This window comes from Hypanus sabinus, chromosome 7 (genome assembly GCF_030144855.1).
Source record: "Hypanus sabinus isolate sHypSab1 chromosome 7, sHypSab1.hap1, whole genome shotgun sequence".
Lineage (NCBI taxonomy): Eukaryota > Metazoa > Chordata > Chondrichthyes > Myliobatiformes > Dasyatidae > Hypanus > Hypanus sabinus.
In genome coordinates, this window is record NC_082712.1 from 55,773,051 (window position 1) to 55,798,947 (window position 25,897).

The 25,897-nt window shown below is 39.2% G+C and overlaps 1 protein-coding gene across 5 annotated transcripts in view; it reads right to left on the reverse strand.

The window, feature by feature from the left end:
• Positions 1 to 792: 792 nt before the first annotated feature.
• The window catches only part of zdhhc21 (zinc finger DHHC-type palmitoyltransferase 21), a 58,017-nt gene continuing 32,912 nt past the window's right edge, over positions 793 to 25,897 (reverse strand). For 4 of the 5 annotated variants that reach the window (XM_059974682.1, XM_059974680.1, XM_059974683.1 and 1 more), the window contains 5 exons: positions 17,999 to 18,110; positions 15,485 to 15,623; positions 12,700 to 12,816; positions 3,120 to 3,163; positions 793 to 2,286 (listed from right to left, as the gene is read on the reverse strand). In XM_059974682.1, the coding sequence (XP_059830665.1) occupies positions 2,154 to 2,286; positions 3,120 to 3,163; positions 12,700 to 12,816; positions 15,485 to 15,623; positions 17,999 to 18,110 (545 nt within the window). In that variant the 3' untranslated portion in view covers positions 793 to 2,153. Of the gene's footprint in view, positions 2,396 to 3,119; positions 3,164 to 12,699; positions 12,817 to 15,484; positions 15,624 to 17,998; positions 18,111 to 25,897 lie in introns of all 5 variants that reach the window. The other variant, XM_059974684.1, reaches the window with a different exon arrangement.

The following is a 25,897-nucleotide window of genomic DNA, read 5'->3' on the forward strand; positions in this document are numbered from 1 at the left end:
TGGCAATGCAAACAGATTTTAAAAATGTTGTATGATATCTGAAGGGTTACAAATTTTACAAGATGTCACAAAACTGTTTTCTTCAACACATTATAAATGCCAAGCACCTTGCAATATAATGTATATCAACACAGGGAATTCTGTGGCATCATTTTAGAAACGGCAGAACTAACCAAGGTTGACAGTAAACCTTCTGATTTTCCCTGTGAATGTGGTAATATTAGTAGTGATTAGTTTGCAACAAAAATGGTGTTCTAAAAGTGGACATTGTTTATATTAATGTTAAAGGTAACAGATCAAAGAGAATCTTTCAGGCAAGATCAGCTCTCAACAAAGCCAAAAATAATTATTCTTATAATTCTGGAAATGCCATTTTAAATGACTTAGAAAAATCAGCATGAAAAATGTAATTCAGTTTTGCAATGAGGTGCTAATTTTGTAAAGGGGTGCAATTGTATCACTGATTAAGGCACTGTTTCTATGGGTTTCTTGGCAAAGCAAATGACTTGGATGGCTCAGGTGAGTATATTTTAAAACACTCACAGAAGCACTGACACCAGTCAGTTCACAGCTAAGTGTGTGATGGATCAGAATGGGCAGCTGGTAATTGGAACTGGTGTATGTGCCACTGAACAAAACGGGGTGAGGAAAATCAATTACCTTTGGTCCTGACAGCAACAGACAAGCATGAGACAAACAAGAGAACACGGGGTGCGGTTTTGTGAATACAGTGCTTCCTCTCCAAACTGAAATAGCACCTTCTCAGGAGGAAGAAAACTAAAGAAAAACATGTTCTTGTGAAATATTTAATCAAACACAATCCCACATTAAACATAAAATTTACGAGGTGAACGTTGTACATGTATATGGCAAAGCAAATTTCTCACAATAATCCTGACCTGCTGTCTAACATAATATTCATTTAACACCACTGATATAGCCAGTATCAGTACTTTAGTTTCATGCAAGAATTTACCTCTGCAGTCGCAAAACATTGCAAAGACCATTTACTCCATTTTATGACATTCCATAGTCAAAGATAAACCACAATTTTCACAATTTTTAAAAGCACACGATTACTCAAGAAATATCAAGATTAATCTATTGGCTAATCATTTGGATACAATAAAGTTACTGCAACAATTTACTGCAGGCTTTACTAAAAATTTTAACTTATTATCTACACTTGTCCCCAAATGATATCTTTGGTTCCTGAACAGTTTTGGACAAGCCTAATAAGTCATCAAATTATAGGCACTTGATAAAATGTTTCATGTTGAATTGCTACCTTGTCAACCGCTTCCCACAGGATTGGTCATATTACATAATTCCCACATCTAAAGTTCCATGATCCTCGATAAATGAGAATTTTTAAATTGTCACTTTTTCCCCCAGTTGTACTAATGATCTTGCAACCCTCAGTAGTAATAAATAATAGATAACAAGTTCAACATGTTTGATACAAAATATTGGTACAAATGAAGTGCAGAAATTGTACAAAACATTGAAAAAACCCATGAAACAACACATTTTTAAACATTTTAAAACCATAACTGCTTTTTTCAGAAAGCACCCAGTTAATTTAAAACTTATTTCTTTGCATTAACCTTAAAATGTATTTTATTTTGATGTAGTGACTGATATAAGTTGAGCAACGCGTGGTTTTGAAATACTTTATGCAAAAGAATTTTCAGGATGCAAAATCAGAATTAATCAAATATGAGTATGAATCAGACGTTACAATACTGCTAATGCTTTCACAAACCAAAACATTTTAATATGTTTATTTAAAGAAAATTCCAGAAGAAAATGAAGGTAGTCACTGTTATGTTTTGACCAAAGCGGTCGTCTCATTAACTTTCTGATGCAGATTAAGCCAACTTTGGCTGGAATAGTCCCATTATTATTCCCATCAAAATGCCTACATTTTGTAATATTTCCAAGACCGTCATTGCATTTTCAAAGGGTTGTATCCGTTACTCTAAACTGACCTTGAAATTAAACCTACAGCAGCCATTAATAAAGAAAAGATTTTGTTACTTGGAAGATATTACTGTTGCTAGGAAAATAAACAGAAGGTGAAGATGGGAGTATCACTGAAAGGTTGTTAAGTACTTCGACACAGGAGGACTCGTCTTTGCAGTTTCCATCTATTAAACGTGATTGGCATGATTGTAGGAGACTCGCAGCGGTTGCCTCTGCCTGAATGGAATGAACCACAGGATCTTCCAGCGAGTGCCAAACACTTCTGAGAATGTTTGCTGCCAAGGCTTTCTGGGCTTCAATCTACAGATAACAATGTTAGTAAGAGGCAGCATTCCCACTGAGTTCTGCAGTCAGTTTAGAACAATAGTTTGACCAGTATAGTGCCACCAGCTCATCATGACTCCTTTACCTATTTAAAATTAAATCCCAACATTTTACCAAATAGGTTGAATTCAATGCACTTTTATTTTTAAAAAATACTTTAAAATGCAGTACTTACAGTTGCATGTTTAAAAATGGTGGCTTTTAAGACCATAAACATAAGAACAAAGTTAGGCCATTTACCCTATTGCGCCTGCTCCACAATTTGCTCATAGCTGATTTATTTTCCCATTTTCCTGCTTTCTCACCATGACCTTTGATGTCTGTACTACAAGAACCTACCGAACTCTGTTTTAAATATACCCACTGACTTGGCATCCACAGTTCTCTGTAGCAGTTGTATTGGGCTTGTAAACAGTGCAGGAAAGCAAGTCAAAGTAGCATTTAATTCACTTAGGAACAGACCTACATTGAACATCACTGAAAACTGAGCCCTTTAATCTTACTTTTCATAAATTATTGCAGTGTGCATTCTATATTGTTGATGTACTGTGTTCCTGCTTAATTAGAAGCTGGTTCCGTACATAGAAAGCTAAATGCACCTGGTAATGTTAAAGTTGTTTAATTTTAATGATTAGACCATTCATTTATTCACTTCAAAATCAGCACGCACAAAAATATAATTCAAAGTAGGTAACACAGTGCTGAAAATGTAATTATCAGATCATTAGAATTAAATTATTTATCTTCAATATTCTAATACTTTTATATATTATACTCCTTCAAATTATAAAACATTATTCTGTACTTACATCTCATCTGGACAACTTGACATTCTTTCTATAGTAGTCACATCCTATTGGGAAAAATAAAATGGACAGTATCAATGAGCGATCCAGCACTTCAGATTATATTCGTGAAGCAGAACTTTAAAATTATCACTCATTTACTCCTCCATAGTAAACAGAGAGAATCAGATTCAGGTTTAATATCACCAACATGTGTCATGAAATTGGTTATACTTTGCAGCAGCACTGCAATGCAATACATGGTAAAATATAGAAAAAAGGTGAATTACAGTAAACATATATTAAATAGTTAAATAAATAGTGCAAAAATAATTAAAAAGTTATGAGTTAGAGTTCATGGGTTGAATGTCCATTCAGAAATTGGATGGCAGAGGGGAACAAGCTTTTCCTGAATCGTTGAGAATGTACCTCCTACCAATGGTAGCAATGGGAACAAGGCTTGTCCTGGGTGGTGGAGGTCCTTATTGATGGATGCTGCCTTTCTGAGGCACCCCTCCTTGAAAATATCCTGGATTACTATGGAGGCTCATGGCAAGTAGTAATTTTATAACTTTTATTTTATAATTTTATAACTTATAATTTTATAACTTCTGCAGCTTACTTGAAAGATTATTTTTAGGAGAAGTAATTCCCACATTCTTGCACTCAGTCTAAATTCTTCATATTCCCAACATTCTGATTTTAAAATCTTCACTTTGACTAGCTGCACTAAAATGAAATCTACCTTACATTTCTGATACTGGCTTCTTATTTGATTCAACGTTTATGCTACCAAGTCCTCAGAGTGTACTTCAGGCAGCCCTTGCCCTTCAGTAACAGTTATTTATCACTCCCACCTGCGGCCTGCATGAGGTTCTGCACGCACTGATCATCGCAGATAAAACCTTTACAAAAAGAAAAGAGAAACAAATGGCCCAGAGCAACAGAAGAAAAGTAAGAATACATGAAACATGGAAGTTAAGTTAGCCTACAACATCTGGTCCTTATAGGAAAGCTGCAGTATCATGGTCATTGTGTGCTATAGAACTAAAGTAGACCCTTTAACTCACTGAGTCTGCATCACCCATCAACACTAATACTATTTTATTCTCCCATCCACTCCACTAGATTTTAACACTCATCTACACCTTGGGGGGCAGTTCACATTGACCAATTAAACTTCCAATCTGCACACCTCTGATGTTGAAGAAACTTGCACTATCACAGGGAGAACATGCGAACACCAGAGAGCACTAGAGGTCAGCACTGAACCCAAGTCATCAGAGCTACAAGGCAGAAACGCCACCAAATGCACTGGCTGGAGAAACCCCTACTATTAGCTCCATCTATGGCAAAAGACTTCTCAAAGTAGCAAATTGCAGCATATTAGTGAAAACTGTAGAAGACTGTAGTTTCCACAGACTTTCAAAGTTCTGCTGAATTTAGCAATAAAGCGAGTTCCTTCTACGATAAAATTGATGATTATTGCTTTTACATTTTTGTATTATGCATCCACTCAACAAAACGCTAAGGAGGACAGAGGGGTGTAAAGGCAAGGTTTTCCCCATCCTTTGAATATAGACTTTCACAAGGTTAAAAAAAGTGTGTGGAGAAGTGAGATGTGAGGGGGTAAACACGAAAACAGAACTAATGAGTGACGTGCCCAATTAACAATTAATATTTTAAAATTATCTGAGAAAGGACCTTCTTCCTGAAATGTTGACTGCTACTCTCTCCATCAATGCTGCCTAACATAGAAAACCTACCGCACACTACAGGCCCTTCGGCCTAAAACGCTGTGCCGAACAAGTACTTACTTTAAAAATTACCTAGACTTACCCATAGCCCTCTATTTTTCTGAGCTCCATGTACCTATCCAGGAGCCTCTTAAAAGACCCTATCACTTCTGCCTCCACCAGCATCACCGGCAGCCCATTCCACACACTCACCACTCTCTGCACAAAAAACTTAACCGACATCTCCTCTGTACCTACTTCCAAGTACCTGAAAACTGTATCCTCTACATATTGTGCATGCAGAGAATTTGTCATTTTTCATTCAGATTTTCAGCAGCTGCATAATTTTAATTTTACTTAGTAGTCAAAGCAGTTTTCTGCATTAAAAAGCCAAGCCCTGCCCCCCATTCTATCCCATCCCTTTTGCCAAATATAAATTAGGGGTATGAAGAAATTAAGCATACCACAAAAAAGAGAAATATTTGAGACTCTAATTTTAATAACTGAATAAAACAGCCAATGTGAGGCTTATTTAACATAAGCAGCTCTCATCATTTGGCATGGGTTGGCAGGAAGATTGGGTCCTATCAGGCAGAGGCTAGGTCCTAGGGGTGGATGCCTTTTCTTTCTACATTAGGATTCAGAAGGATACAGTCTGAGTAAGTCTTGTACACGAGTTTCAGTTTGCAGTAGTGATAGCGAGTTCTGTGCAAGAGTTGGAATCATTGAAACAAGGAAGTATCAATGCACATGTTTCACTTTTGCCAGTAAAAAGAAGGGAGGTTTAAGATAGCAGCCATTATTAGAGTTGACAGAGTGAGAGTGGGATAGAGTAAAGAAGTATTCTAAATGAAGAATGAACTAACCGTGGTTGACAAGTGCTCTTTCAAGAATTACTAGATTCTGAAATGGGTCGAGAGGACTGAAAAATTGCAAAATCACTACACTCATTAAGAAGGGAGTGAAATGGCAAGATGTCAGAGTCAATCATTAAGCATGAGGTTTTGGGGTACTTGGTGACATGGCCGAAGTCAGCATGGGTTCCTTGAGGTGAAATCTTGCCTGGAATATCTTTTGGTATTCTTTGAGAATATAATGGGCAGGATGGACAAAACAGAGTCAGTGAATGGTGTTTATATGGCTTTTCAGAAGGCCTTTTAAAAGATGCCACACATGGACTGAAGATTGGTTGACTGACGAAGGGAATAAAGGAGGCCTTTTCTGGTTGGCTGCCGATGACCAATTCTTTTCCACGAGAGATAGTGTAGGAACATTTTTGTTTCATATTGTATGTCAATGATCTGGATTGCAGAATTGATGGCTTTGTGGCCAGGTCTGCAAGTAAGCTGGATGGGTAGTAGTATTGAGAAAGCAGAGAGTTAGAAGAAAGACTTGGACAGATTAAGAAAATGGACAAAGAAGTGGCAGATGGAATACAGTAGAGAGGAGTTGTAGACTATTTTCTAAACAGAAGAAAACTGGAGTTGCAAAGTGACTTGGGAGTCCTAATGCAGGATTCCCTAAAAGTTAGCTTTCAAGTTGAGTTACTAGTAAGGATGGAAAATGCAATATTAGCATTAATTTCAAAAGGACTAGAAATATAAAAGCAAAGAATAACATTTGGGCTTTATAGCGCATTGGTCAGACTGCACTTCATTATCGAAGTATATATACATTATACGACTTTGAGATTAGTCTCCTTACAGGCAGCCACTTGGAGTACTGTGATGAGTTTTGGTTCTGTTTTCTAAGAATGGATGTGCTGGCATTGGAGATACAGGAGGTTCACAAGAATAATCCCAAAAATGTAAGTGTTAACATATGATGAATGTTAGATGGTTCTGGGTTTGTACTTAATGGTGTTTAGAAGATGAGGAGTGGGGGGGGGGGGGGATCTTATTGAGACCTACTGAATGTTGAAAGGCCTAGATGGAGTGGTCATGAAAGTGTTTCCTATAGTAAGAGAGTCTTTGACCAGAGGGCACAACCTCAGAATAGAAGGATGTCCCTTTAGATCAGAGATGAGAAGGAATTTCTTTAGCTTCATGCCAGTGAACCCATGGAAAACATTTCCACAGAGAGCTGTGGATGCCAATTCACTGGGCGTATTTAAAGTGGAGAATAATGGTTCCCAATTAGTAAGGGCATCACAGGTTACAGGGAGAAGGCAAGAAAATGGGGTTGAGAGGGGAAATAAATCAACCATAATTGAATGACAGAGCAGACTCAAAAGACCAAATGGCCTAATACTACTCCTATATCTGAGGGTCTTATGGAAGTGTATTCAGCAACACATCTTGTAGGTGTCTGCAAAACCGTAAACTTCAGTCAAAACTTTGGAATCACTAAAGCTGCAGCCTGAGATTCAGATACAAGGTGAATGCTGCTCATTCTACTGAGGAACCTATAACATTATTCACCTACTGCGCTAGTATGTTATGATCTGTGGGTTTCAACCCAAAGAAAAGAACGGCTGGAGTTACTTAGCACTTTTGTGCAAGGGTGTGTATTCCGTCAAGTTTGCAAGAATTAGTGAAAAGAAAAAGGCCAATATTTATAATAAGTTATCTACCAGAAAACATAATTATAGCTACATACCAAGTCCAGTGGGAACTCCTGGTAGCTCAGTCTCTCTCTCTCTCTCTCTCTCTCTCTCTCTCTCTCTCTCTCTCTCTTCCTGCTCCAAGAGTGAACCTCCCCATTTTTTTTTAGGCACCAGGACATACCAATTTTAATTACCCATAAAGTTAACTTAAGATTACATACAAATTAGAATATGATGCACTCCAATACAATTACAATCATATTACAAAATAAACAGAAGTATCTTCCCTAAATACAATATATAAAAAACATGCAGACACTTACGCATGCCCATTACTGAAGAAATGGAATATTGCACCGTGTATAGCAGGAAAGGCACCATAAAGCCAACTCATTATAAGAATGTTATGGGGTGTGGGGGTGGGGAGGACAGTGAAGTGTGTACATTCACTGTCACAACAGCAGAATGACAAGACAGTGTGTGTGTGTGTGTGTTTGCGCATGTGCGCATATACCAAGTGCTCTGTGTCACAAAGTAGAATCCACATGAGGAACATTTGCAACCACTTCCATGTTGGAAAAGGCATGCTCTAAGCTTTGTGCAACATCTTATGAAGTTTGTGCTGAACCCTCCAGTAAACTCCTTGAAATTGAATATAGGTTCTGCTGACATGCATTTGTAGCTTATTCCATCAATACCTTCATCAAGTGCATGGAAACAAGGAGACAGACACCACTGACTAATTGGCATCCAAGTTATCTTTTCTCTTTTCCTTTTGTACTGACAGCAGGAAAACCTAATGCAACACACAGAAAATGCTGGAGGGACTCAGCAGGTCAGGCAGCATCCACGGAAATGAATAAACAGTTGACATTTCCGCCGAGACATCTCACCAACTTCAGATCACAATTCCAATTCCGTCATTTTACAAGCAGTGCCAAACTCTGAGCTGTGTGCTATGGAAATCTTGTGCTGTATTCCCAATAGTAGTGATCGGCTCTTTGAAATAGGAAGGAGACAAAGATCAGGCACAGGAGTTTTTAAATCAACTGCAACTTGCAAACAAGACAGAGCATAGATCAAGAGACAGGATTGTTATGAGAACTACTAAGCATGCAGATATTGGAATCTTTTATTTTAGTTTTCTTATTGACTGTAAATGAGGGTCCTTACAGCTTAAAGATGACCTGGCTACATATCCATTTTAAATACTTCTGTCTTTTTAAATCCCTCTATATATTTGTAGTTTGTGTGTGGAACTCTCTGTAATGGATTGAAGTTGTTAGAATTTAGAAAGACACCATTCATTACAATGTGCCCAATCAGTTCAATGTGTCCAGGTTACCACTTGATGAATAAATCCAATTAATCCCTCCTCTTATTTTCTTCCTTCAGATGTCCATCAAATATTTACTCAGGCCCTTCTTGAATATTGTTATTAAATCTGTTTCACCTAGTCTTTTGGGCACTGCAATCAGCATCATTGTGGCATCCTTCATAAAAGAGTTTTGTCATCACCTCCTGATTCTTTAGTCATTCCTTCAAATCTGCAGCAAATTCAGTTCCTCTGAAGGGGAGAAAACTATTTTCATAATCAAAGATGTTCATGGTTTAGCATCACAGTGTGCTGGAGGAGTTCATCAGGCTAGGCAGCATCTATGGAAAAGAGTAAATAGTGTTTCGAGCCAAAACCTTTCATCAGGATCCTCGTATTAAGTCTCCTTAGTCTTCTTACCACAGTAACAATCCAACTTCTCCAGACTTCCCAGGTTGCGGAAGACTCTCATTGTTCACACTAACCTAATAACTTTCCATTCCATCCTCTAAAATTCATGATATCCTTCCTAAAATGCAGACGCAGGACAGGTAAATTCTTAACCAATGATTCATAGAGGTTTAGGACATTTATAAACCAAAAAAATATTTATAACAAAAAGCAGAAAATGCTGAAAGAATTGAGGACAACAGGTAGCATCTGCCGAAAGTGGAACAGTCGATGTTTCAGGTCTCTGACCCTCATTCCAACTCCAACCCTTTAGTATTTGGATGAAGAGTCACAGACCTGTGACTACTGACAGCTTCTCTTTCCACAGATGCTGCCTAACCTGCTGAGTTCCTCAAGTTATGTGTGTTGCAGTGGATCAAGAACACTATTTTTGTACAATTATAGTACAGTACTGTTATGAATGCCTTTTTTAAACTTCTCATGTTCCTGTTCATTTCTGTTTTATTATGGATGCAAGAGCCTCTACAATGCTGTCTCCAACAGTGCATTCATGCACTCTCTGCCAGCCCACCTAGTTGTCACCTACCATTAAGCTCAGTAACTGCCAAAGAATTCCAGCTGAATGACTGAACTTAGTCATCTCCAACAGCTACTTAACTTCACTCACATTGGCAAGTTGAGCTGTCACGATAGTGATTGTCTGATTCCAAATACTCTTTTTTTATATACAGACATTGCAGATAATGGTTAAAAATTCTTTCATATTTCACATTTATGGATATAACATAAAGGATCTTAAACAAAGACTTCCAAATATGACAGGGTACTGTGTTCAAAGATTGTACTTATATGTATTTATATTTATTAAAATGCATACAGCTGTCCCCCATTTTTTTGGACAGCTCGCTGTTACGAAAGATTTACATTAGTATCTGTTTTTGCTAACCAAAGAGAATTTTCACTTTTATGAAAAAATGATGCCTGCTTTATACGTGTGTTCACTCCGAGAAAGACTACCATGACTGTGAAGCCTTGTGCAGACAGTTGTGTGCGCATGCCTGTATGTGCGTAGGCATGTACGTGCCAATTTTTTATGCTCCAACTCGATTTCAGCTCACTGTCTTCTCGATTTTGATGTGAAACTACACCGTACATACAATATTTCTATTTTATATAGGGTGTATATTTATCATATCATTCCTGTTTTTACTATATGTTAGTGCTATTTTAGGTATTTGGTATGATTTGGTAGGTCATTTTTTGGGTCTGGGAACGCTCAAAATTTTTTCCTTATAAATAAATGGCAATTGCTTCTTCGCTTTACGACATTTTGGCTCACAAATGGTTTCACAGGAATGCTCTACCTTCGGATGGCAGGGGAAGCCTGTACTTATTTTATTTACACCCACAGCAAAATTCTCCTCTGACTGGCTCCTCCAGATTTAATGGTCTGCATTTCGCTTTTTGATTACACCATCGATGTCGTTAAAATGTATTGAAGTGCCGAGAATTCAATGGCTCCACCTGGTGGGACGACTATATCATTTCCAAAGGGAAAGGCTTGCTTTCACTTCTGACCACCTTCTTCACAACATCCATGCGTTTCTCAGAGTTTGTTGCACATAAACAGCTCAAAATATATACAACACAATAGGCAATACGGGAAAGCTGAGCGCAAGTGTTGGACATGTGTCACTGAATGAGTAGGAGTGTCAAATGCTAGAGAGTACAGATGCAGCAAATCTGATGCAGTTAGCATTTCCTCTCAGCTACATAAACACCTAGTTTGAAGAAAAACACAGGAAGGTGTTTGGAAGGATAATATATGAAATGGCAGGAAGGCAAGCAATGGTTCATTTAAGTTATCTTTGCAATGATCATCTTGAGGTCATATTTTCCAGCAGCAAACAGAAATAGGTTCAATGTAATATTTTTAGGTCAATAAATGTTTCATTGACTTAAGCAGATAGGAGAATCCAAGCTCAAGGCTTCTTTATCGCTGGATGAAAAGCCCTCTGCTATTGAAGAGTATTGAGCTTGCAGCTTTTTCCACATCTACTGACTTACCTCAGCTCATACTCAGGATCTTAAATGCAACACCTCTCATTCTCATCAGTAACTATTTTATAATCTAAGAACTAATGCAACTTCCTCAATTTTCAGCATTCTTTCTTAACCTTTTCCTCAAATGTATCTACATGACTCTCACATTCAGCAAATAAAGATAGGAAGGCAACAAGAAACATATGGAATACAGGAAAATTTGTGTAATTCCATAGCAGTTTTTAAATTCAGCCTTGGGTTGCTTTATAGCCAAGAACTTTGAAGTATGGTTACTGTTGCAGAACTACATTTTTTTGGAAATGCACATAGCTTAGAGCCCCTACAGATGCAAAATTTGCTGATGATGCTACATGGATTGGCCTAATCTCAATTAATCTCAACCTACAGAGAAGTCATTACCCTGACACAGTGGTGTCAAGAAAACAACCTCTCTCTCAATGTCACAAAAACAAAGGAGCTGATTGTGGCCTACAGGAGGAATGGAGACAGCTAACCCCTATTGATATCAGTGGATCTGGGGTTGAGAGGGTGAACAGCCTTAGGTTCCTCAGCATAACCATCACCAAGGATCTCATGTGGTCTGTACACACCAGCTGTGTGGTGCAAAAAGCACAACAGCACCTTTTTCACCTCAAATGGTTGAACAAGTTTGGTGTGGGCCCCCAAATCTTAAGAACTTTCTATAGGGGCACAATTGAGGGCATCCTGACTGGCTGCAACACTGCCTAGTATGGGAACTGTACTTCCCTCAATTGCAGGATTCTGCAGAGAGTGGTGCGGACAGCCCAGCCCATCTGTATATGTGAGCTTCCCACTATTCAGGACATTTACAAAGACAGGTGTGCAAAAAGGGCCCAAAGGATCATTGGTGACCGAAGTCACCCCAACCACAAACTATTCCAGCTGCTACCATCCAGGAAATGGTACCGCAGCATAAAAGCCAGGACCAACAGGCTCCAGAACAGCTTCTTCCATCAGGCCATCAGATTGATTAATTTATATTGATACAACTGCCTTTCTGTTATATTGACTGTCCTGTTGTACATACTAATATAAATTACTATAAATTGATTATTTAGATGGAGATGTAATGTAAAGATTTTTATTCCTCACGTATATGAAGGATGTAAGTAATAAAGTCAATTCAATTCAATCCATGCAGAGGTTATAGTTTTGCTTGACAAGAGTGCAGAATAACTAACTCAATACTAAATATTTAAGATCATTTCCTTTCAACTAAGATTGCTTCAGATTTTAAACACTTTATTAACTTACGTAATATTTAAAATAATTCATTTTATCAGAATTAAATGTTACATGGAATGAGGTTGTACACACCATTCATAGAAGAAGATTAAGAAATACTAAAGAGTTTTACGATGCATACAGAATTTTTTTGAGTACAATAATAAACAAGTAATAAGTGTCTTAGTTCATAAAAAGATTCAGAATAGATTTAGACCTCTTCAAACTGGAATAGTACAAGTAGTAAAACAAGCTAGAATCTTTGTTAGAATCAGGAACTTTACTTACGGCCAGAATGTTTGTCAGTTGACTATAAAAGAGGCCAGACATCCCTCCGGTCATCACTAAGGCCATTAAGGTAGATACCCGCAGCAAGGCCAATTCATGCCGAAACATAAAGAGATCCTAGTTGGACGCAATAAAAATGAAGCTTTATTCAATAATAAGATTATATTTTTGATAAAATTATTATCAGAACTGTTAACATCTTAACATTCAAAGTCATTTAGTAAGTTTTATCATTCCATATTCTATTGGATTTGTGCATGCTGCATTGAATACACAGAATTATTCCTGTTTTTAAAACTTGATCCATGTTCTTTGGGATCTGGCTATATATAAAAGGATTATAACTTTAAAGGAACACATGGCTAAAGATTGCAAGGTTTTAAAATATGCAGGTTATAGACCATGAACAAAAAATTGATTTGATTTAGATCAAATGACAATGACAACTTTTAAGTTACTTACAAATATCCTGTAAATGTGGTCCTAGAAATTTTAACAAAATTCCATGGATTTAAATTTTAGTTACTGGCTTCACTATCTTTCTTATTGAGTAAAATAATATTTGACATATTTTAAGCATTCAAATCCAGTTAGATTTACGAGCAAAATCTGCTGCATTTTGCAGGCACAGTTGGAGACAGTTAGGATGACCAAAACTTTTGAAGACACTATAAAATATACTGAAAATGCTCCAGACTGGAAGCTTCAATTACAATTTCATGCTAAACCAGAGATTTCTTTCTGTTCATTTAAAGTATATGGGCTTTGCAACCCAATAAACACCAAACTGCCTCTCCCCAGTTGCCCTTGAAAGTGATGGTGAGCTGTCTTCTTGAATCAGTACAGTTCTTGAGGTATGGCCTCTAAAACCTAACTTATAACCACTTGGAAAAAAACACTATACACTGCATGGTGTAAATTGGGAATTAGGACAGGGCCTGTATACTGAGTATCGTATTTGTGTGTTAATTCTCAGGTTGTTCGAAGACTGAAAAGCACAGCAAGATCATCCTCTTCAGTCAACTCATATGGAAGACATTCCATTGTAAAATGAGAGCGGAATCATTGGCCACCATCTCAGCTTATGTTGGTGTACATCTTTGTTCCTAACATGCAGGAGCATACAAAGCTGCAGAGAGCCATGAACTCGTGGCTCGTGAACATCGTGCACAAGATCCCTGTCCACCATTAGTAGTATCTGCATAAGGCACTATCTCAAGAAACCAACATCCAAAGACACGCACCTTCTGGGCCATGATGTCTTCTCACAACTGCAACCTGGCCGAGGTCTCACACCAAAAGGATCAAGAACAGCTACTTCCCTTCAACCATCTGATTCTTCAGCCAATCAGAACCCTAGTCACTATAGAAACACAAAATGCTGGCAGAACTCAGCAGGCCAGACAGCATCTATGGGAGGAGGTAGTGACGATGTTTCGAGCCAAAACTCTTCGTCAGGAGGGTGAGGGTTTCGGTCTGAAATGTCGTCACTATCTCCTCCCATAGATGCTGTCTGACCTGCTGAGTTCTGCCAGCATTTTGTGCTTTTATTTATTTTCAGCATCTGCAGATTCACTCGTGTTGCCTAGTCACTATAGTTCCACTTTGAACAACTTGCACTAAAATGAATTTTGCTTTCTTTAAACAAGAGAAAGTCTGCAGCTGCTGGAAATCTAAAGCAGCATGCACAATGCTGGAGGAACTCAGCAGGTCAGGCAGAACCTATGGAAAAGAATTAGCAATTGTCATTTCAGGCTAAGATCCTGCTTCAGGACTGAGTAGGAAGGGGGAAGATGCCAGAAGAAGTTGGGGGTAGGGGAGGGAGGCTAGCTAGAAGATGATGGGTGAAGCCAGTTAGGTGGGGAAGGACAAGGACTGGAGAAGAAGAAATCTTTCCTTTTTCTGATTGTGTTCTTTCTTGTAAAAATTGTGTACAGTATGATTATTTTTTATCTCATGAATGGTGCTTATATGATGATGTATGCCTGTGATGCTGGTGCAAATTTTTCATTACACCTGAGCATACACTGAGAAAACCAGACTTTTGTGTTTTATACTAAAACTTACAAGCTCACCTTTGTTATCTCTTAAGGTTATGGTTAGCTTCTGAAAGAACTACTAGGAAAAGGAATTAGTAACAAATAATTAAAAACAGAATTGCATCTTGTGTCATGTGCAACATTTCAATGAATGTAAAGAGCTATATTTCAGTGAATATAATGATTCCAGGATTGAACAGCTTGTCATATTAAGAGTGTTTGATGGCTCTGGGGCTGTATTCACTATAATTCAGAAGAATGACCTAATTGAAACCTATCGAATGGTGAAAGGTTTTGATATAGTGGATGTGGACAGGATGCTTCCTACGGTGGGGGAGTCTAAGACCAGAGGACACAGCCTCAGAATAGAAGGGTGTCCTTTTTGAACAGAGATGAGGATAAATTTCTTTAGCCAGAGGATGGTGAATCTTTGGAATTCTTTGCCACAGGCAGCTGTGGAACCAAGTCATTGGGTATATTTAAGGCAGAGGTTGGTAGATCCTTGAATGGTCAGGACATAAAGGGATACAGGATGGTGGCGGGGGGGGGGGGAAGCAAGAGATTGGGCTGAGAGGAAAAATGGATCAGTCTCGATGAATTGGAGAAGCAGACTCAATGGGCCAAATGGCCTAATTCTATTCCTACATCTTAGGGTCTTATGGAATACTTTCAGGGCAAGGAAGACAATTTAAATATTTAACAGCAGTTCAAAGGTTACCATGTGTAGACAATGAAAATCGTCTTACCTCTTTTGCTTTCATTAGAGGCTGGAGGTAGTAATATTGGCAAAAATTGAGTATCAATGTGAAGAAACTCAGAAACTCTGTGTAGAAACATAGCAGTAGGAAGAGCCAGTGATTGTCTTCTCCAACACAATTGTTTATCCTATAAAGAAATATTTCACATGCAAATTTGAAGAAATTTGAGAAGGGGGTTGTTATAGAAATGCAAACTAAAAGTTTTACATCCTCGGGAGCCAAAACAAGACCAGCAAATTAAAACAGAAATAACTTGAACAGCATATTACAAAAGACACCAGCTTTTCATTGCTGAGACAGAGGGGAAAGGAAAATGCACAAATAAATCATGTCAATTCATTACTATACGTACTTAACCTGTTTAGAAAGCTTACTCTGATGTATCAGACCACTGTAATTATGACCTTAAACTTTGCATTGTGAAATAAAATGAAGGCTGAACCAGATACACTGATAAAATGTATCAACAATTTAAAGAGTGTTGCCATAATTCCTCCTCTAAATCCCCATGTCAAATGCATTATGGAAATTGTGCATGTGAGTTAACTGCAGAAAAACTACGCTGCTTCGGGATGTAATCCCAGGTGCGAGAGTGCAAAAAGGAGCCATTGCATAGTTCTATATAGAGGGGAGTGTTACTGGTGCTGTTGTCCTTTTGAAGAGCTGGAACCACACCTTTCATTAGCAATAGTCCCGACGTAGAGGGGTTGTCTACATGGCTGGTATTGGGTAGGGTACGGACTGTGGTGCGACCATTCATTGTTGAAATGTGAGTCTCAGCATTGTAGCCAGTCTGGCAGCACTGCTCCACATGTTGACCAACAGCCTAGTGTATCTCTCATCTCCTCCTGCTGGATATGGAATACCTTGCCTTTTTAACTGGGACAGGTCTCCACACCTCGATTTCAGTGTGGCAACAAGTTCATTAGCCAATATTCTGGCTAAGTAAAGCTGTGCCGTAAGTATAGATTGAGAGAGAGAACATCCAGCGGGAGGAGAGGAGAGGCAACACCTGGGACAGTAGGGCACAGCTCAAGTGGATGCCTTGTTCAAAAATGTGGCCTCTTCAGTGATGGCTTGTGCACATTTACTCATGTTGGGGTGACAAGATATCCCAAATGGTTCAAAAACCTGATGATTGAGGGGTAATAACTGTTCTTGATCATGGTGGTGAGAATCCTGAGGCTCCTGTAGTTCTGTCCTGATGGCTGCAGCAAGAAGAGAACGTTGCCTGGATGGTGGGGGTCCCTAATGATGGATGCTGCTTTTCTGCAGCAGTGCTCCATGTAGCACAATGCCTTTGAGTATTCAGAGCATTATCTTACCAGTAATCTATGGCACAGTGATCAGTAGGATTCCAGAAGGTATCTGTCAACTATAGAGATTATGAGAATCAGTTTGTTCCTTTTGGGACTTCCTTATATGTAACTATTGATAGAATTTTGACATTCTTATCAAAATTCATCAAACATATAAACATTCTAAATCTATTTCTGTTGCTGCAACCCTTTTCCTGTTGTCACCTTTTTATGTCAACATTCTCCTTTTAAAGATATAGTTCTTTAATTGTCTTTGGGTTGTCTTCTTAGGAACTCCTGTGGACTGAGGGTGACCGGCTTCTTCATCAGTTTTGTGAGTTTGGAGGTGAGTATTGAGGTTATTGTGGGAGCTAGACTCTTCCACAGATAGGACAGGTGGTGGTTAGCGCTAGTTGAGATATGGCTCACTTCTCCTTTCACTTATATGTGCCGTCTCTGTGTTTCAAAAACACATCCTCAGAACTCTCAGTACTCCTTGAAATTTCCCTTTTCCATTTTGACCAGTCGGGTGCAGAGTCAGAGGAATCAGTACAGAAACTGCATTTCTTCAGATGGCTTTGAACCTTTCCTTCCTCCCCTTCTCATGACAACAGCAGGTCTGTAACAGGATGTGGTGAAATGTGAACAATGTGGCCTCAACACCGAGGACCTGGGTGGTGCACATCACTTAGGAGGCCACATTTATTGACAGGTTCTGGTTAACAATAATCTCCATTTGGTCAGCTGAACTATTTCCAGGCATTGAACAGATGAGGGCCTGGAACTGTATACCGTATGTCTGGTACATTTACCAAAGTATATCACCTTTTTAAGAATGATCATCTCAGAATTTCCACTATAATTGGTTTGGGAGATGATTTTGAATTGAATTATACACTTTACTCTTTGAAGAAAAGTGGCATTAAGAAGACATGGGAGAGGTCACAGTAGACAACATTTCAAGTCCAGATACAAAGGGAAAAGCTAGATATTCATAAGCACACTTCCATGCATTTAACAGGCTTGGGATCCGAAAGAGTTTGTTGTTCAGAACCTACACTATATCCAGATATAGTTTAGAAACCAGAGGCAACTTCACATATCAAATTTTGCACACATTCAGAAAAATAGGAATCCTTGGTTATGCATATCTGTAAACGTTGCTCTTTCAAGTGAAAGAGTGAAATGCTGAGTAACGACTTACCATGGGCAATGATGATCCATTTTTCGAATGCAGTGCCCACATCGACTGCAGTGATGAGATCGCTTTGGTCTCATCTGGTTGCATTTATTACAGATTTCCCAGTTTTGTCTTTCTGGAAAAATAAAGGTAAATAGCCTTTAAAAAAATGGAATCATCAACAATTCCTAAGAAAGGTATTCCTACAGAACTCATTCACCCAAACATTAGGGAGTGATTTGATGCAATAAGACCATGAGGCACAGGAGCAGAATTTGGCTGTTAGGCCCATCGAGTCTGCTCTGTCATTTAATCATGCCTGATCCTTTCTCCTTCCCCTCATCTGCCCCACCCCTGGCATTCACCCCATAACCTTTAATGCCCAATTGAGAACCTATCAGGCTTTGCATTAAATACACACAATGGCCTCCACAGCTGCCTGTGGCAATAAGTTTGACAAATTCATCACCTGCTGGGTAAAGAAATTAGTCGGCATCTCTGTTTTAAATGGATACCCCTCTATCTTGAGGCTGTGCCTTCTTGCTCTAGACTTCCCCATCATGGGAAAAATCCATTCTACACCTACTCTGTCTGGGGCTGTCAACATTCAAAAGATTTCAAGGAGATCCACCCCCACCCCCCAATCATCCTCTATTCCAGCAAGTACAGACCCAGAGCTATCAAACGTTCCAAGCGTGATAACCCTTTCATTCCTGGAATCATCCTTCTGAACCTGCTCTGAAGCCACTCCAATGCCAGCATATTTTTTCTTAGATGAGGCACCAAAAGCCGTTCACAATGCTCAAGGTGAGGCCTCACCAGTATCTTATAAAGCCACAACATTACATCTCTGTTCTTGTATTCTAGACCCCTTGAAATTAATGTTAACATTGCATTTGCCTTTCTCATGACTGAATCTACCTGCAAGTTAACCTTTAGGGTGTTCTGCATAAGAACTCCCAATTCCCTTTGTATCTTACCATTTAAACAATAGTCTACACATTTATTTCTACTACCAAAGCGTATGATCATGCATTTTCCAACATTGCATTTCATTTGCCACTTCTTTGCCCATTCTCCTAATCTGTCCAGGTCCTTCTGTATCCTACCTGTTTCCTCAAAACTACCTGCCCCTCACCTATCTTGTATCATCTGCAAACATGACAACAAAGCCATCTATTCCATCATCTAAATAATTGATATTCAGCATAAAAAGCAGTCCCAAAACTGACCCCAATGGGACACCACTAGTCACTGGTAGCCAACCATAAAAGGATCCTTTTATTTCCACTCGCTGCTTCCTACCAGTGGGCCAATGCCCTAACCATGACAGTAACTTTCCTGTAATACATTGGTAGACAGCTTCAAGTATGGCAGCTTGTCAAAGGCTTTCTGAAAAATCAAATATACAACATCCACTGCATCCACTTTATCCATCTTACATGTAATCTCCTCAAAGAATTCCAATAGGTTTGTCAGGCAAGATTTGCGCTTTAGGAAACCATGCTGACTTTGTTCCATCTTGTTCTGAGTCACCAAGTACTCCATCACCTCATCCTTTACAATTGACTCCAACATTTCCCAACCACTGAGGTCAGGCTAAGTGGTCTATAATTTCCTTCCTGCTGCCTTTGTCCTTTCTAAAAAAAAAAGTGGAGTGACTTTGGCAATTTTCCAGTTCTCTGGCACAATGCAAGAGTCCAATGATATTTAAAGATCTTTGTTAATGCCTCCACAATCTCTACCACTACCTATTTCAGAACCCTTGGGTACAGTTCATCTGGTTTGGGTGACTTATTTACCCTTAGGTCTTTCAGCTTTTTGAGCACCTTCTCTTTGTAATAGTAACTACACTCACTTCTCTTCCCTCACAGCCTTTAACATCTGGCACACTGCTAGTGTCTTCCACACTGAAGACTGTTGATGTAAAATACTCATTTAGTTCATCTGCCATCTCCATTTCCCCATTGTAATTTCTCCAGCCTCATTTTCCAGCTATCAGTCTTACTTAATGAAACAAAATCAATACAAAAAGCATGACACATAGATGCTGCAGAATAACCAACAGACAAAAACAGGTACTTTTAATGCTGTCAGTCCTTTATGCATCTCTTCACGACCACCTGTAGTTTGGTGTTGTGGTAAGGTTTGGAAACAACATTCCAGACAGGGAAACACATACAAAATGCTAGAAGAACTCTGCAGGTCAGGCAGCCTCTCCGGAAATAAAGAAACATTTGACATTTCAGGCCAAGACTCTTCTTCAGGAAGGTCAGAGACTGCTTAAAAGACTATAAGATATAGGAGCAGAATTAGGCCACCTGGCCATCAAGTCTGCTCTGTGGATCTACTGGTAAAGAATGGCATCAAATCAGTAGAAAGATCTGACATAGGATCGGACAATGTTGAATCCCTATGGGTTGAATTAAGAAGCTAAGAATAAAAGGATGTTGATGGCAGTTATATACAGATCTCCAAACAGCGGCTGGGAGATGGACCTCAGATTACAACAGGAAATAGAAAAGGCTTGTCAAAAGAGCAATATTATGATAGTCATGGGAGACTTTAGCATGCAGGTTGATTGGGAAAATTAGGTTGGTAATGGATCTCAAGAATGCCAATGAGATGGTTTTTTAGAGCACTTTGTCATTGAGCCTGCTAGGGGACCAGCCATCTTGGACTGGGTGTTATGTCATAAACCAGAGGCAATAAGGGAGCCTAAGGTAAAAGAACCCTTAGGAACCAGTGATCACAATATGATTGAGTTCAACTTGAAATTTGATAGGGAGAAAGTAAAGTCTGACATAACAGTATTTCAGTGTAGTAAGGGAAATTACAGTGGTATGAGAGAGGAGCTGGCCAAAGTAAACTGGAAGGAGCTGTTGGCAGGGATGTCAGCAGAGCAGCAATGGTATGTGTTTCTGGGAAAAAATGAGGAAGGTGTGGGATAGATGTATTACAAAAATGAAGAAATACTCAAATGACAAAACAGTACAACTGTGGCTGACAAGGGAAGTCAAAGCTAATGTAAAAACAAAAGAAAGGACATACAACAAAACAAAAATTAGTGGGAAGAGAGGATTGGGTTGATTTTAAAAACCTGCAGAGAGCAACTAAAAATATCATTAGACGGGAAAAGATGAAATATCAAAACAAGCTAGCAAACAGTTTCAAAGTGGATAGTAAAAGTATGTAAAAAAAATAAAAGAGATGAGTGTGGATACAGGACTGCTAAAAAATGAGGCTGGAAAAATAATAACAAGCAGATGGCAGATGAACTAAAAGTATTTTGCAACAGTTTTCACTGTCGAAGGTACTAACAGTGTACCAGATGTTGTAGAATAGAGAGGCGGCCGTTCAAAACAGAGATGCAGAGAAATTTCTTTAGCCAGAGGGTGGTGAATTTGTGTAATTTGTTGCCACGTGCAGCTATAGAGGCCACTTCTTTGTGTGTATTTAAGGCAGAAAATGATAGGTTTTTGATTGGACATGGCATCAAAGATTACAGGGAGAACGCTGGGAAATGGGGTTGAGGAGGAGAAAAAAAGTATCAGCCATGATTGAATGGCAGACCAGACTCGATGGGCCAAATGGCCTTAATTCTGCTCCCATGTCTTACGGTCTTATGTTCGTATTTCATCAAGGCTGACTCATTTCCCTCTCAGCCCCAATCTTCTGCCTTCCCCCTGTATTCTTTTAAACTCTGACTACAAGTATCTATCAACTTCTGTCTTAAATATCAAGTCAAGTCACTTTTTATTGTCATATCGACCATAACTGCTGGTACAGTACATAGTAAAAATGAGACAACGTTTTTCAGGACCATGGTGCTACATGAACAATACAAAAACTACACTGAACTACATAAACCAACACAAAAACTACATTAGACTACAGACCTACCCAGGACTGCATAAAGTAACACAGAACAGTGCAGGCATTACAATAAATAATAAACAAGACAATAGGCACAGCAGAGGTCAGTAGGTTGGTAGTCCGATGGCTTGGGGGAAAACCTGTTACATAAATAAACAGCTGAATGGCGGCATCTGGAATTCTGTCCATTTCTGTACTCCCGCCAAGTATATCGTTGCCACAGATGTAGTCCAATTTAATGTCCATTGGAGAGCAGAATGGACGGGAGGGCTGGCTGGCTAGGGCTTGCTTTTTTCCTGGCACGGACTCCTGCCTGCTCGCCTCGCTTCCGCTTCCTCACACACCGCTTACAACATCCCCACCTTCAGCCACCGGCATCAGGCGACTCATGTACCACTCATATACCCCATGACTTGGCCTCCACATCCGCCTATGGCAACAAATTCCACAGATTCACCACACTCTTGCTAAAGAAATTTCTCATCTCTGTTCTAAAAGGATGCCCCTCTATTCTGAGGCTATGTCCTCTGGTCTTTGACTCCTCCACTTTCACTCCGTTGAGGCCTTTCAACATTGATTGCTTTTAAAAGAAAGCAAATACAAGTATGTTCGCTGACTCCAAACTATTTCACGAATAAAGTATTGTTGCTGTTTAATTTACCAATTGTTTTCAGTACTTTAGAGGGAGGTGAATTGAAATGGACCACACAATTCATCTGTGCATCCCCATGTGAGAACTGCATCTCAGAGTGGGGCACTTCAGCCTGTTGATCCAATTCCTGTCAGTTCAAGTTCCACTCTAGACATCCGAGTATGAAGTCTAGACTTTAAGGTCAAAGTATAATATAAAGTTTAATGAAACAATGAGGAAGTGCTGTAATTGGATGCTATTATCTATTGAGTAAAATACAAACTTGATTTTATTTGTTCTATTTATTGGCACTAACTTTGACCCTAGACTTAAAAGTTACAGGCTCAGAAGTAAAGAAGAGAAGCAGGTCTTTCAGCTCATTGAGTTCATACTCATCACCAATCATGTTTATACTAATCCGCGGTTAATTCCTCTTTTTAATTTCTCCCCACATTGCCAACAACTCCAATCAGTTTCTACAAAACAACTACGTACTGCAGGTAATTTATAAATGATCAATTACTCCACCAACTTTCACACCTTTAGAATGTGGGAAGAAACCATATTGCGATGGAGAGCGCTCAGTAAATGCATTCCTTACACATACACACATACAAAATGCTGTTACATTGGGTGTGCGCACTTCACTGTCTTCTGATAATGTTATTCTGATAATGGATCCTGAGGGGATTAGCTTTATGGGGCCTTTTCCGCCACATATCAGTAATGGGGATATATAAATGTGTACATTGGATGTTGTTTGTATACTGTATTTCAGGTAGATACTTCTATTTATTTTGTAATATGATTGTAACTACATTGTGGTGTGCATCAAATTCTAATTCGTGTGTAGTCTTAGGATAACTTTGTGGGTAATTAAAGATGGCATGTCCTGGTAACTAGTAAAAAGGGCTTGTTGCTCTCAGTGGCAGAGAGAGAGAGAGATGAGAGCCACCAGGAGTTCACATGGGACAAAAATAAGTATGCAGCTATTATTGTATTTTCCAGTAGATGTCTTTTTGTGAAAATAGTAAAAACTGCTGATAGTTTCAAGTTTAACCAAGTGCTAAGCAACTCCAGCCATTTTTTTTCCTTCAGTCACAGCCCTCGTATCTACCACAGAGCGCCTGGAGGAAACTTATAGGGTTACAAGAACATACAATGTTCACACAAACAGTATGAGGTCAGGAGTGAAGCTGTGTCCCTGGTGCTGTGGCCCTAGCTGCAACCACTGTGAAATCCTTTAGTTCTGCCCAATATCCCAGGCAAGTTCAAAACAAAGTTTATTTGATGCCTATCAGCAATAGTGACCACACATCAAATGCACTCTGTTGGCTGCCAAGTACTTTGTGCAGGGTCATGGAATTTCTGACCAACAACACATAGCTGCTCCATAGTTAAACTGAAGACACAGAAGAAAAATGCATCTGTGTCCATTTTTGTCACTGGTATGACAAACAATGAAACTAAGCAAGAGGAACTGAAATGAAGCATTCTAAATTTTACAGCACGAGTTCAACCAGGGCCCACAAAGAATGGCCTCTGACTGCACCATCAGAATGAGGTTGTAGGAGTCCTCCAGGGAGCAAGGATGCTTGACACGGCTGTCACCCAAATAGAGAACAATTCTGGAGCTAATAACTACAAGCCACACCACAATTCCAATGGTACAAAAATAAACCACTATTTATCTGGCCTTGGTCACATCTTTATCAGGATACAACAACACCTTTAACATAACCTCCAATGATGCACTATTCCCTTTGTGTACAATGATGCTGTCTTGGCTCATCTTGCCTGCTCAAACATCAGGAACAGAATTTGGACAATCTAATGATTTGAGTAAGGGGTCACTCAAAGAAACACTGCTGAGACTGACTGGAAGGTTCTCTCGTCTTCCAACACTGCCAGCACCAATCAGAGACTCCAAAGCAGCAGTCAGAGAGCTCTGCTCAGAAGAAAGGGATCTTATTAGTCAGATATGGGTCCCAGAGATATGCTAGTGGAGGTTATCTACACATTGGCAAGGGTGAGCTTCAACCTTTGGCCAAAATTCCATGTTATGTTGAACTGATTTCCCATTACTTAATTGTCCACAATGCATCAGATATTTTGTTGGGTATGCCCACGTGCTTTCCGCTGCAGCCTGTGTAGTTAATGTGCTCCTGTGACTTCTTTACTCCACTGCAATCTTCCATCCCATCACGGTACCTGTTCATCTGTGTTAGGTACCCCCTACAATACAGACGCTCTCGGCTTCCTCCAATATACACACAGCATCGATCTTTGAGGTACTTGAGAGTGTAAAAATATTGCCTTCTCACATTCCTCTTCCTTTGACTGATGTTTCCAGTACTTGAGCATTTAAAATTAAAAAAAAAACACTGTACAAGGACAAGTTCATGAAGTGTGAAGAAAACAAAATGGAAAGGGGCAAATGGTTAGCGTAGACTTGGTAGGCTGAAAGTCCTGTTTCCATGTCACATTTTCCTAAAACTAGAGGACATTTACACAATCAGCAGTTTGAGGCAGAGAAGACTGAATGAAAGGTAGTGGAGATTCAGGGGAAGGCCAGATTGGTAGAAATGGTTATCCATTTTTCGTTGCAGCATGTCATTGGGAGGTGCTACCATTAGAGGATGCTGCTGAGCAAAAGCTTGCCGTTGTCAGGGAATGAAAAGAGCCTGGAACAAATTCACCAAGTGAATCACCGCAGGTTCTGAAAATCTGAAAACAGCAGGAAACACTTGAAACACTCAGCAGTTCAGGCTGCATGAGTGGAAAGAAAAAGAACGCAATTTTCAGATTGAAGATCCTTCCTCAGAACATAACTTCCAGATGAAGAATTGTATTCCAATAGCCAGTGATTTTTTTTTATTTTATTGAGCTACAGCACAGAGTAGGCCCTTCGAGCCACACCACCCAGCAATGCCTGATTTAACCTAGCATGATCACAGGACCATTTACAATGACCAATTAACTGACGCCTTTGGACTGTGGAAGGAAACCAGAGTATCCAGAGGAAACCCATGCAATCATGGGGAGAACATACAAACTCCTTACAGGGAGTGGCCCCGGTCACCTGTACAGTAAAGCAAAGTGCTAACCACTACATTATCCTGCCACTCCACTACTCAGGTTTTGAAAATATTAATATCTGCTACCTACGGCTCCACAGGACAGAAGTGATACATATTCACCGTACTTTAAATTATTATCAAATCCTTATACTTTTAATGTATCAGCAATTACAGTGAAAATATTGATAAATCTCCAAAATAGTACAAAAGATTAATAATGAAACACTCATTTCCTGGCACTGATAATTAAACATGCAAAATAATGTCCAGATAGCCTTGTGAAAATGTCACTATAATAGTAAATGCTTCCAGATGAAATCAGATGGTACCTCACCT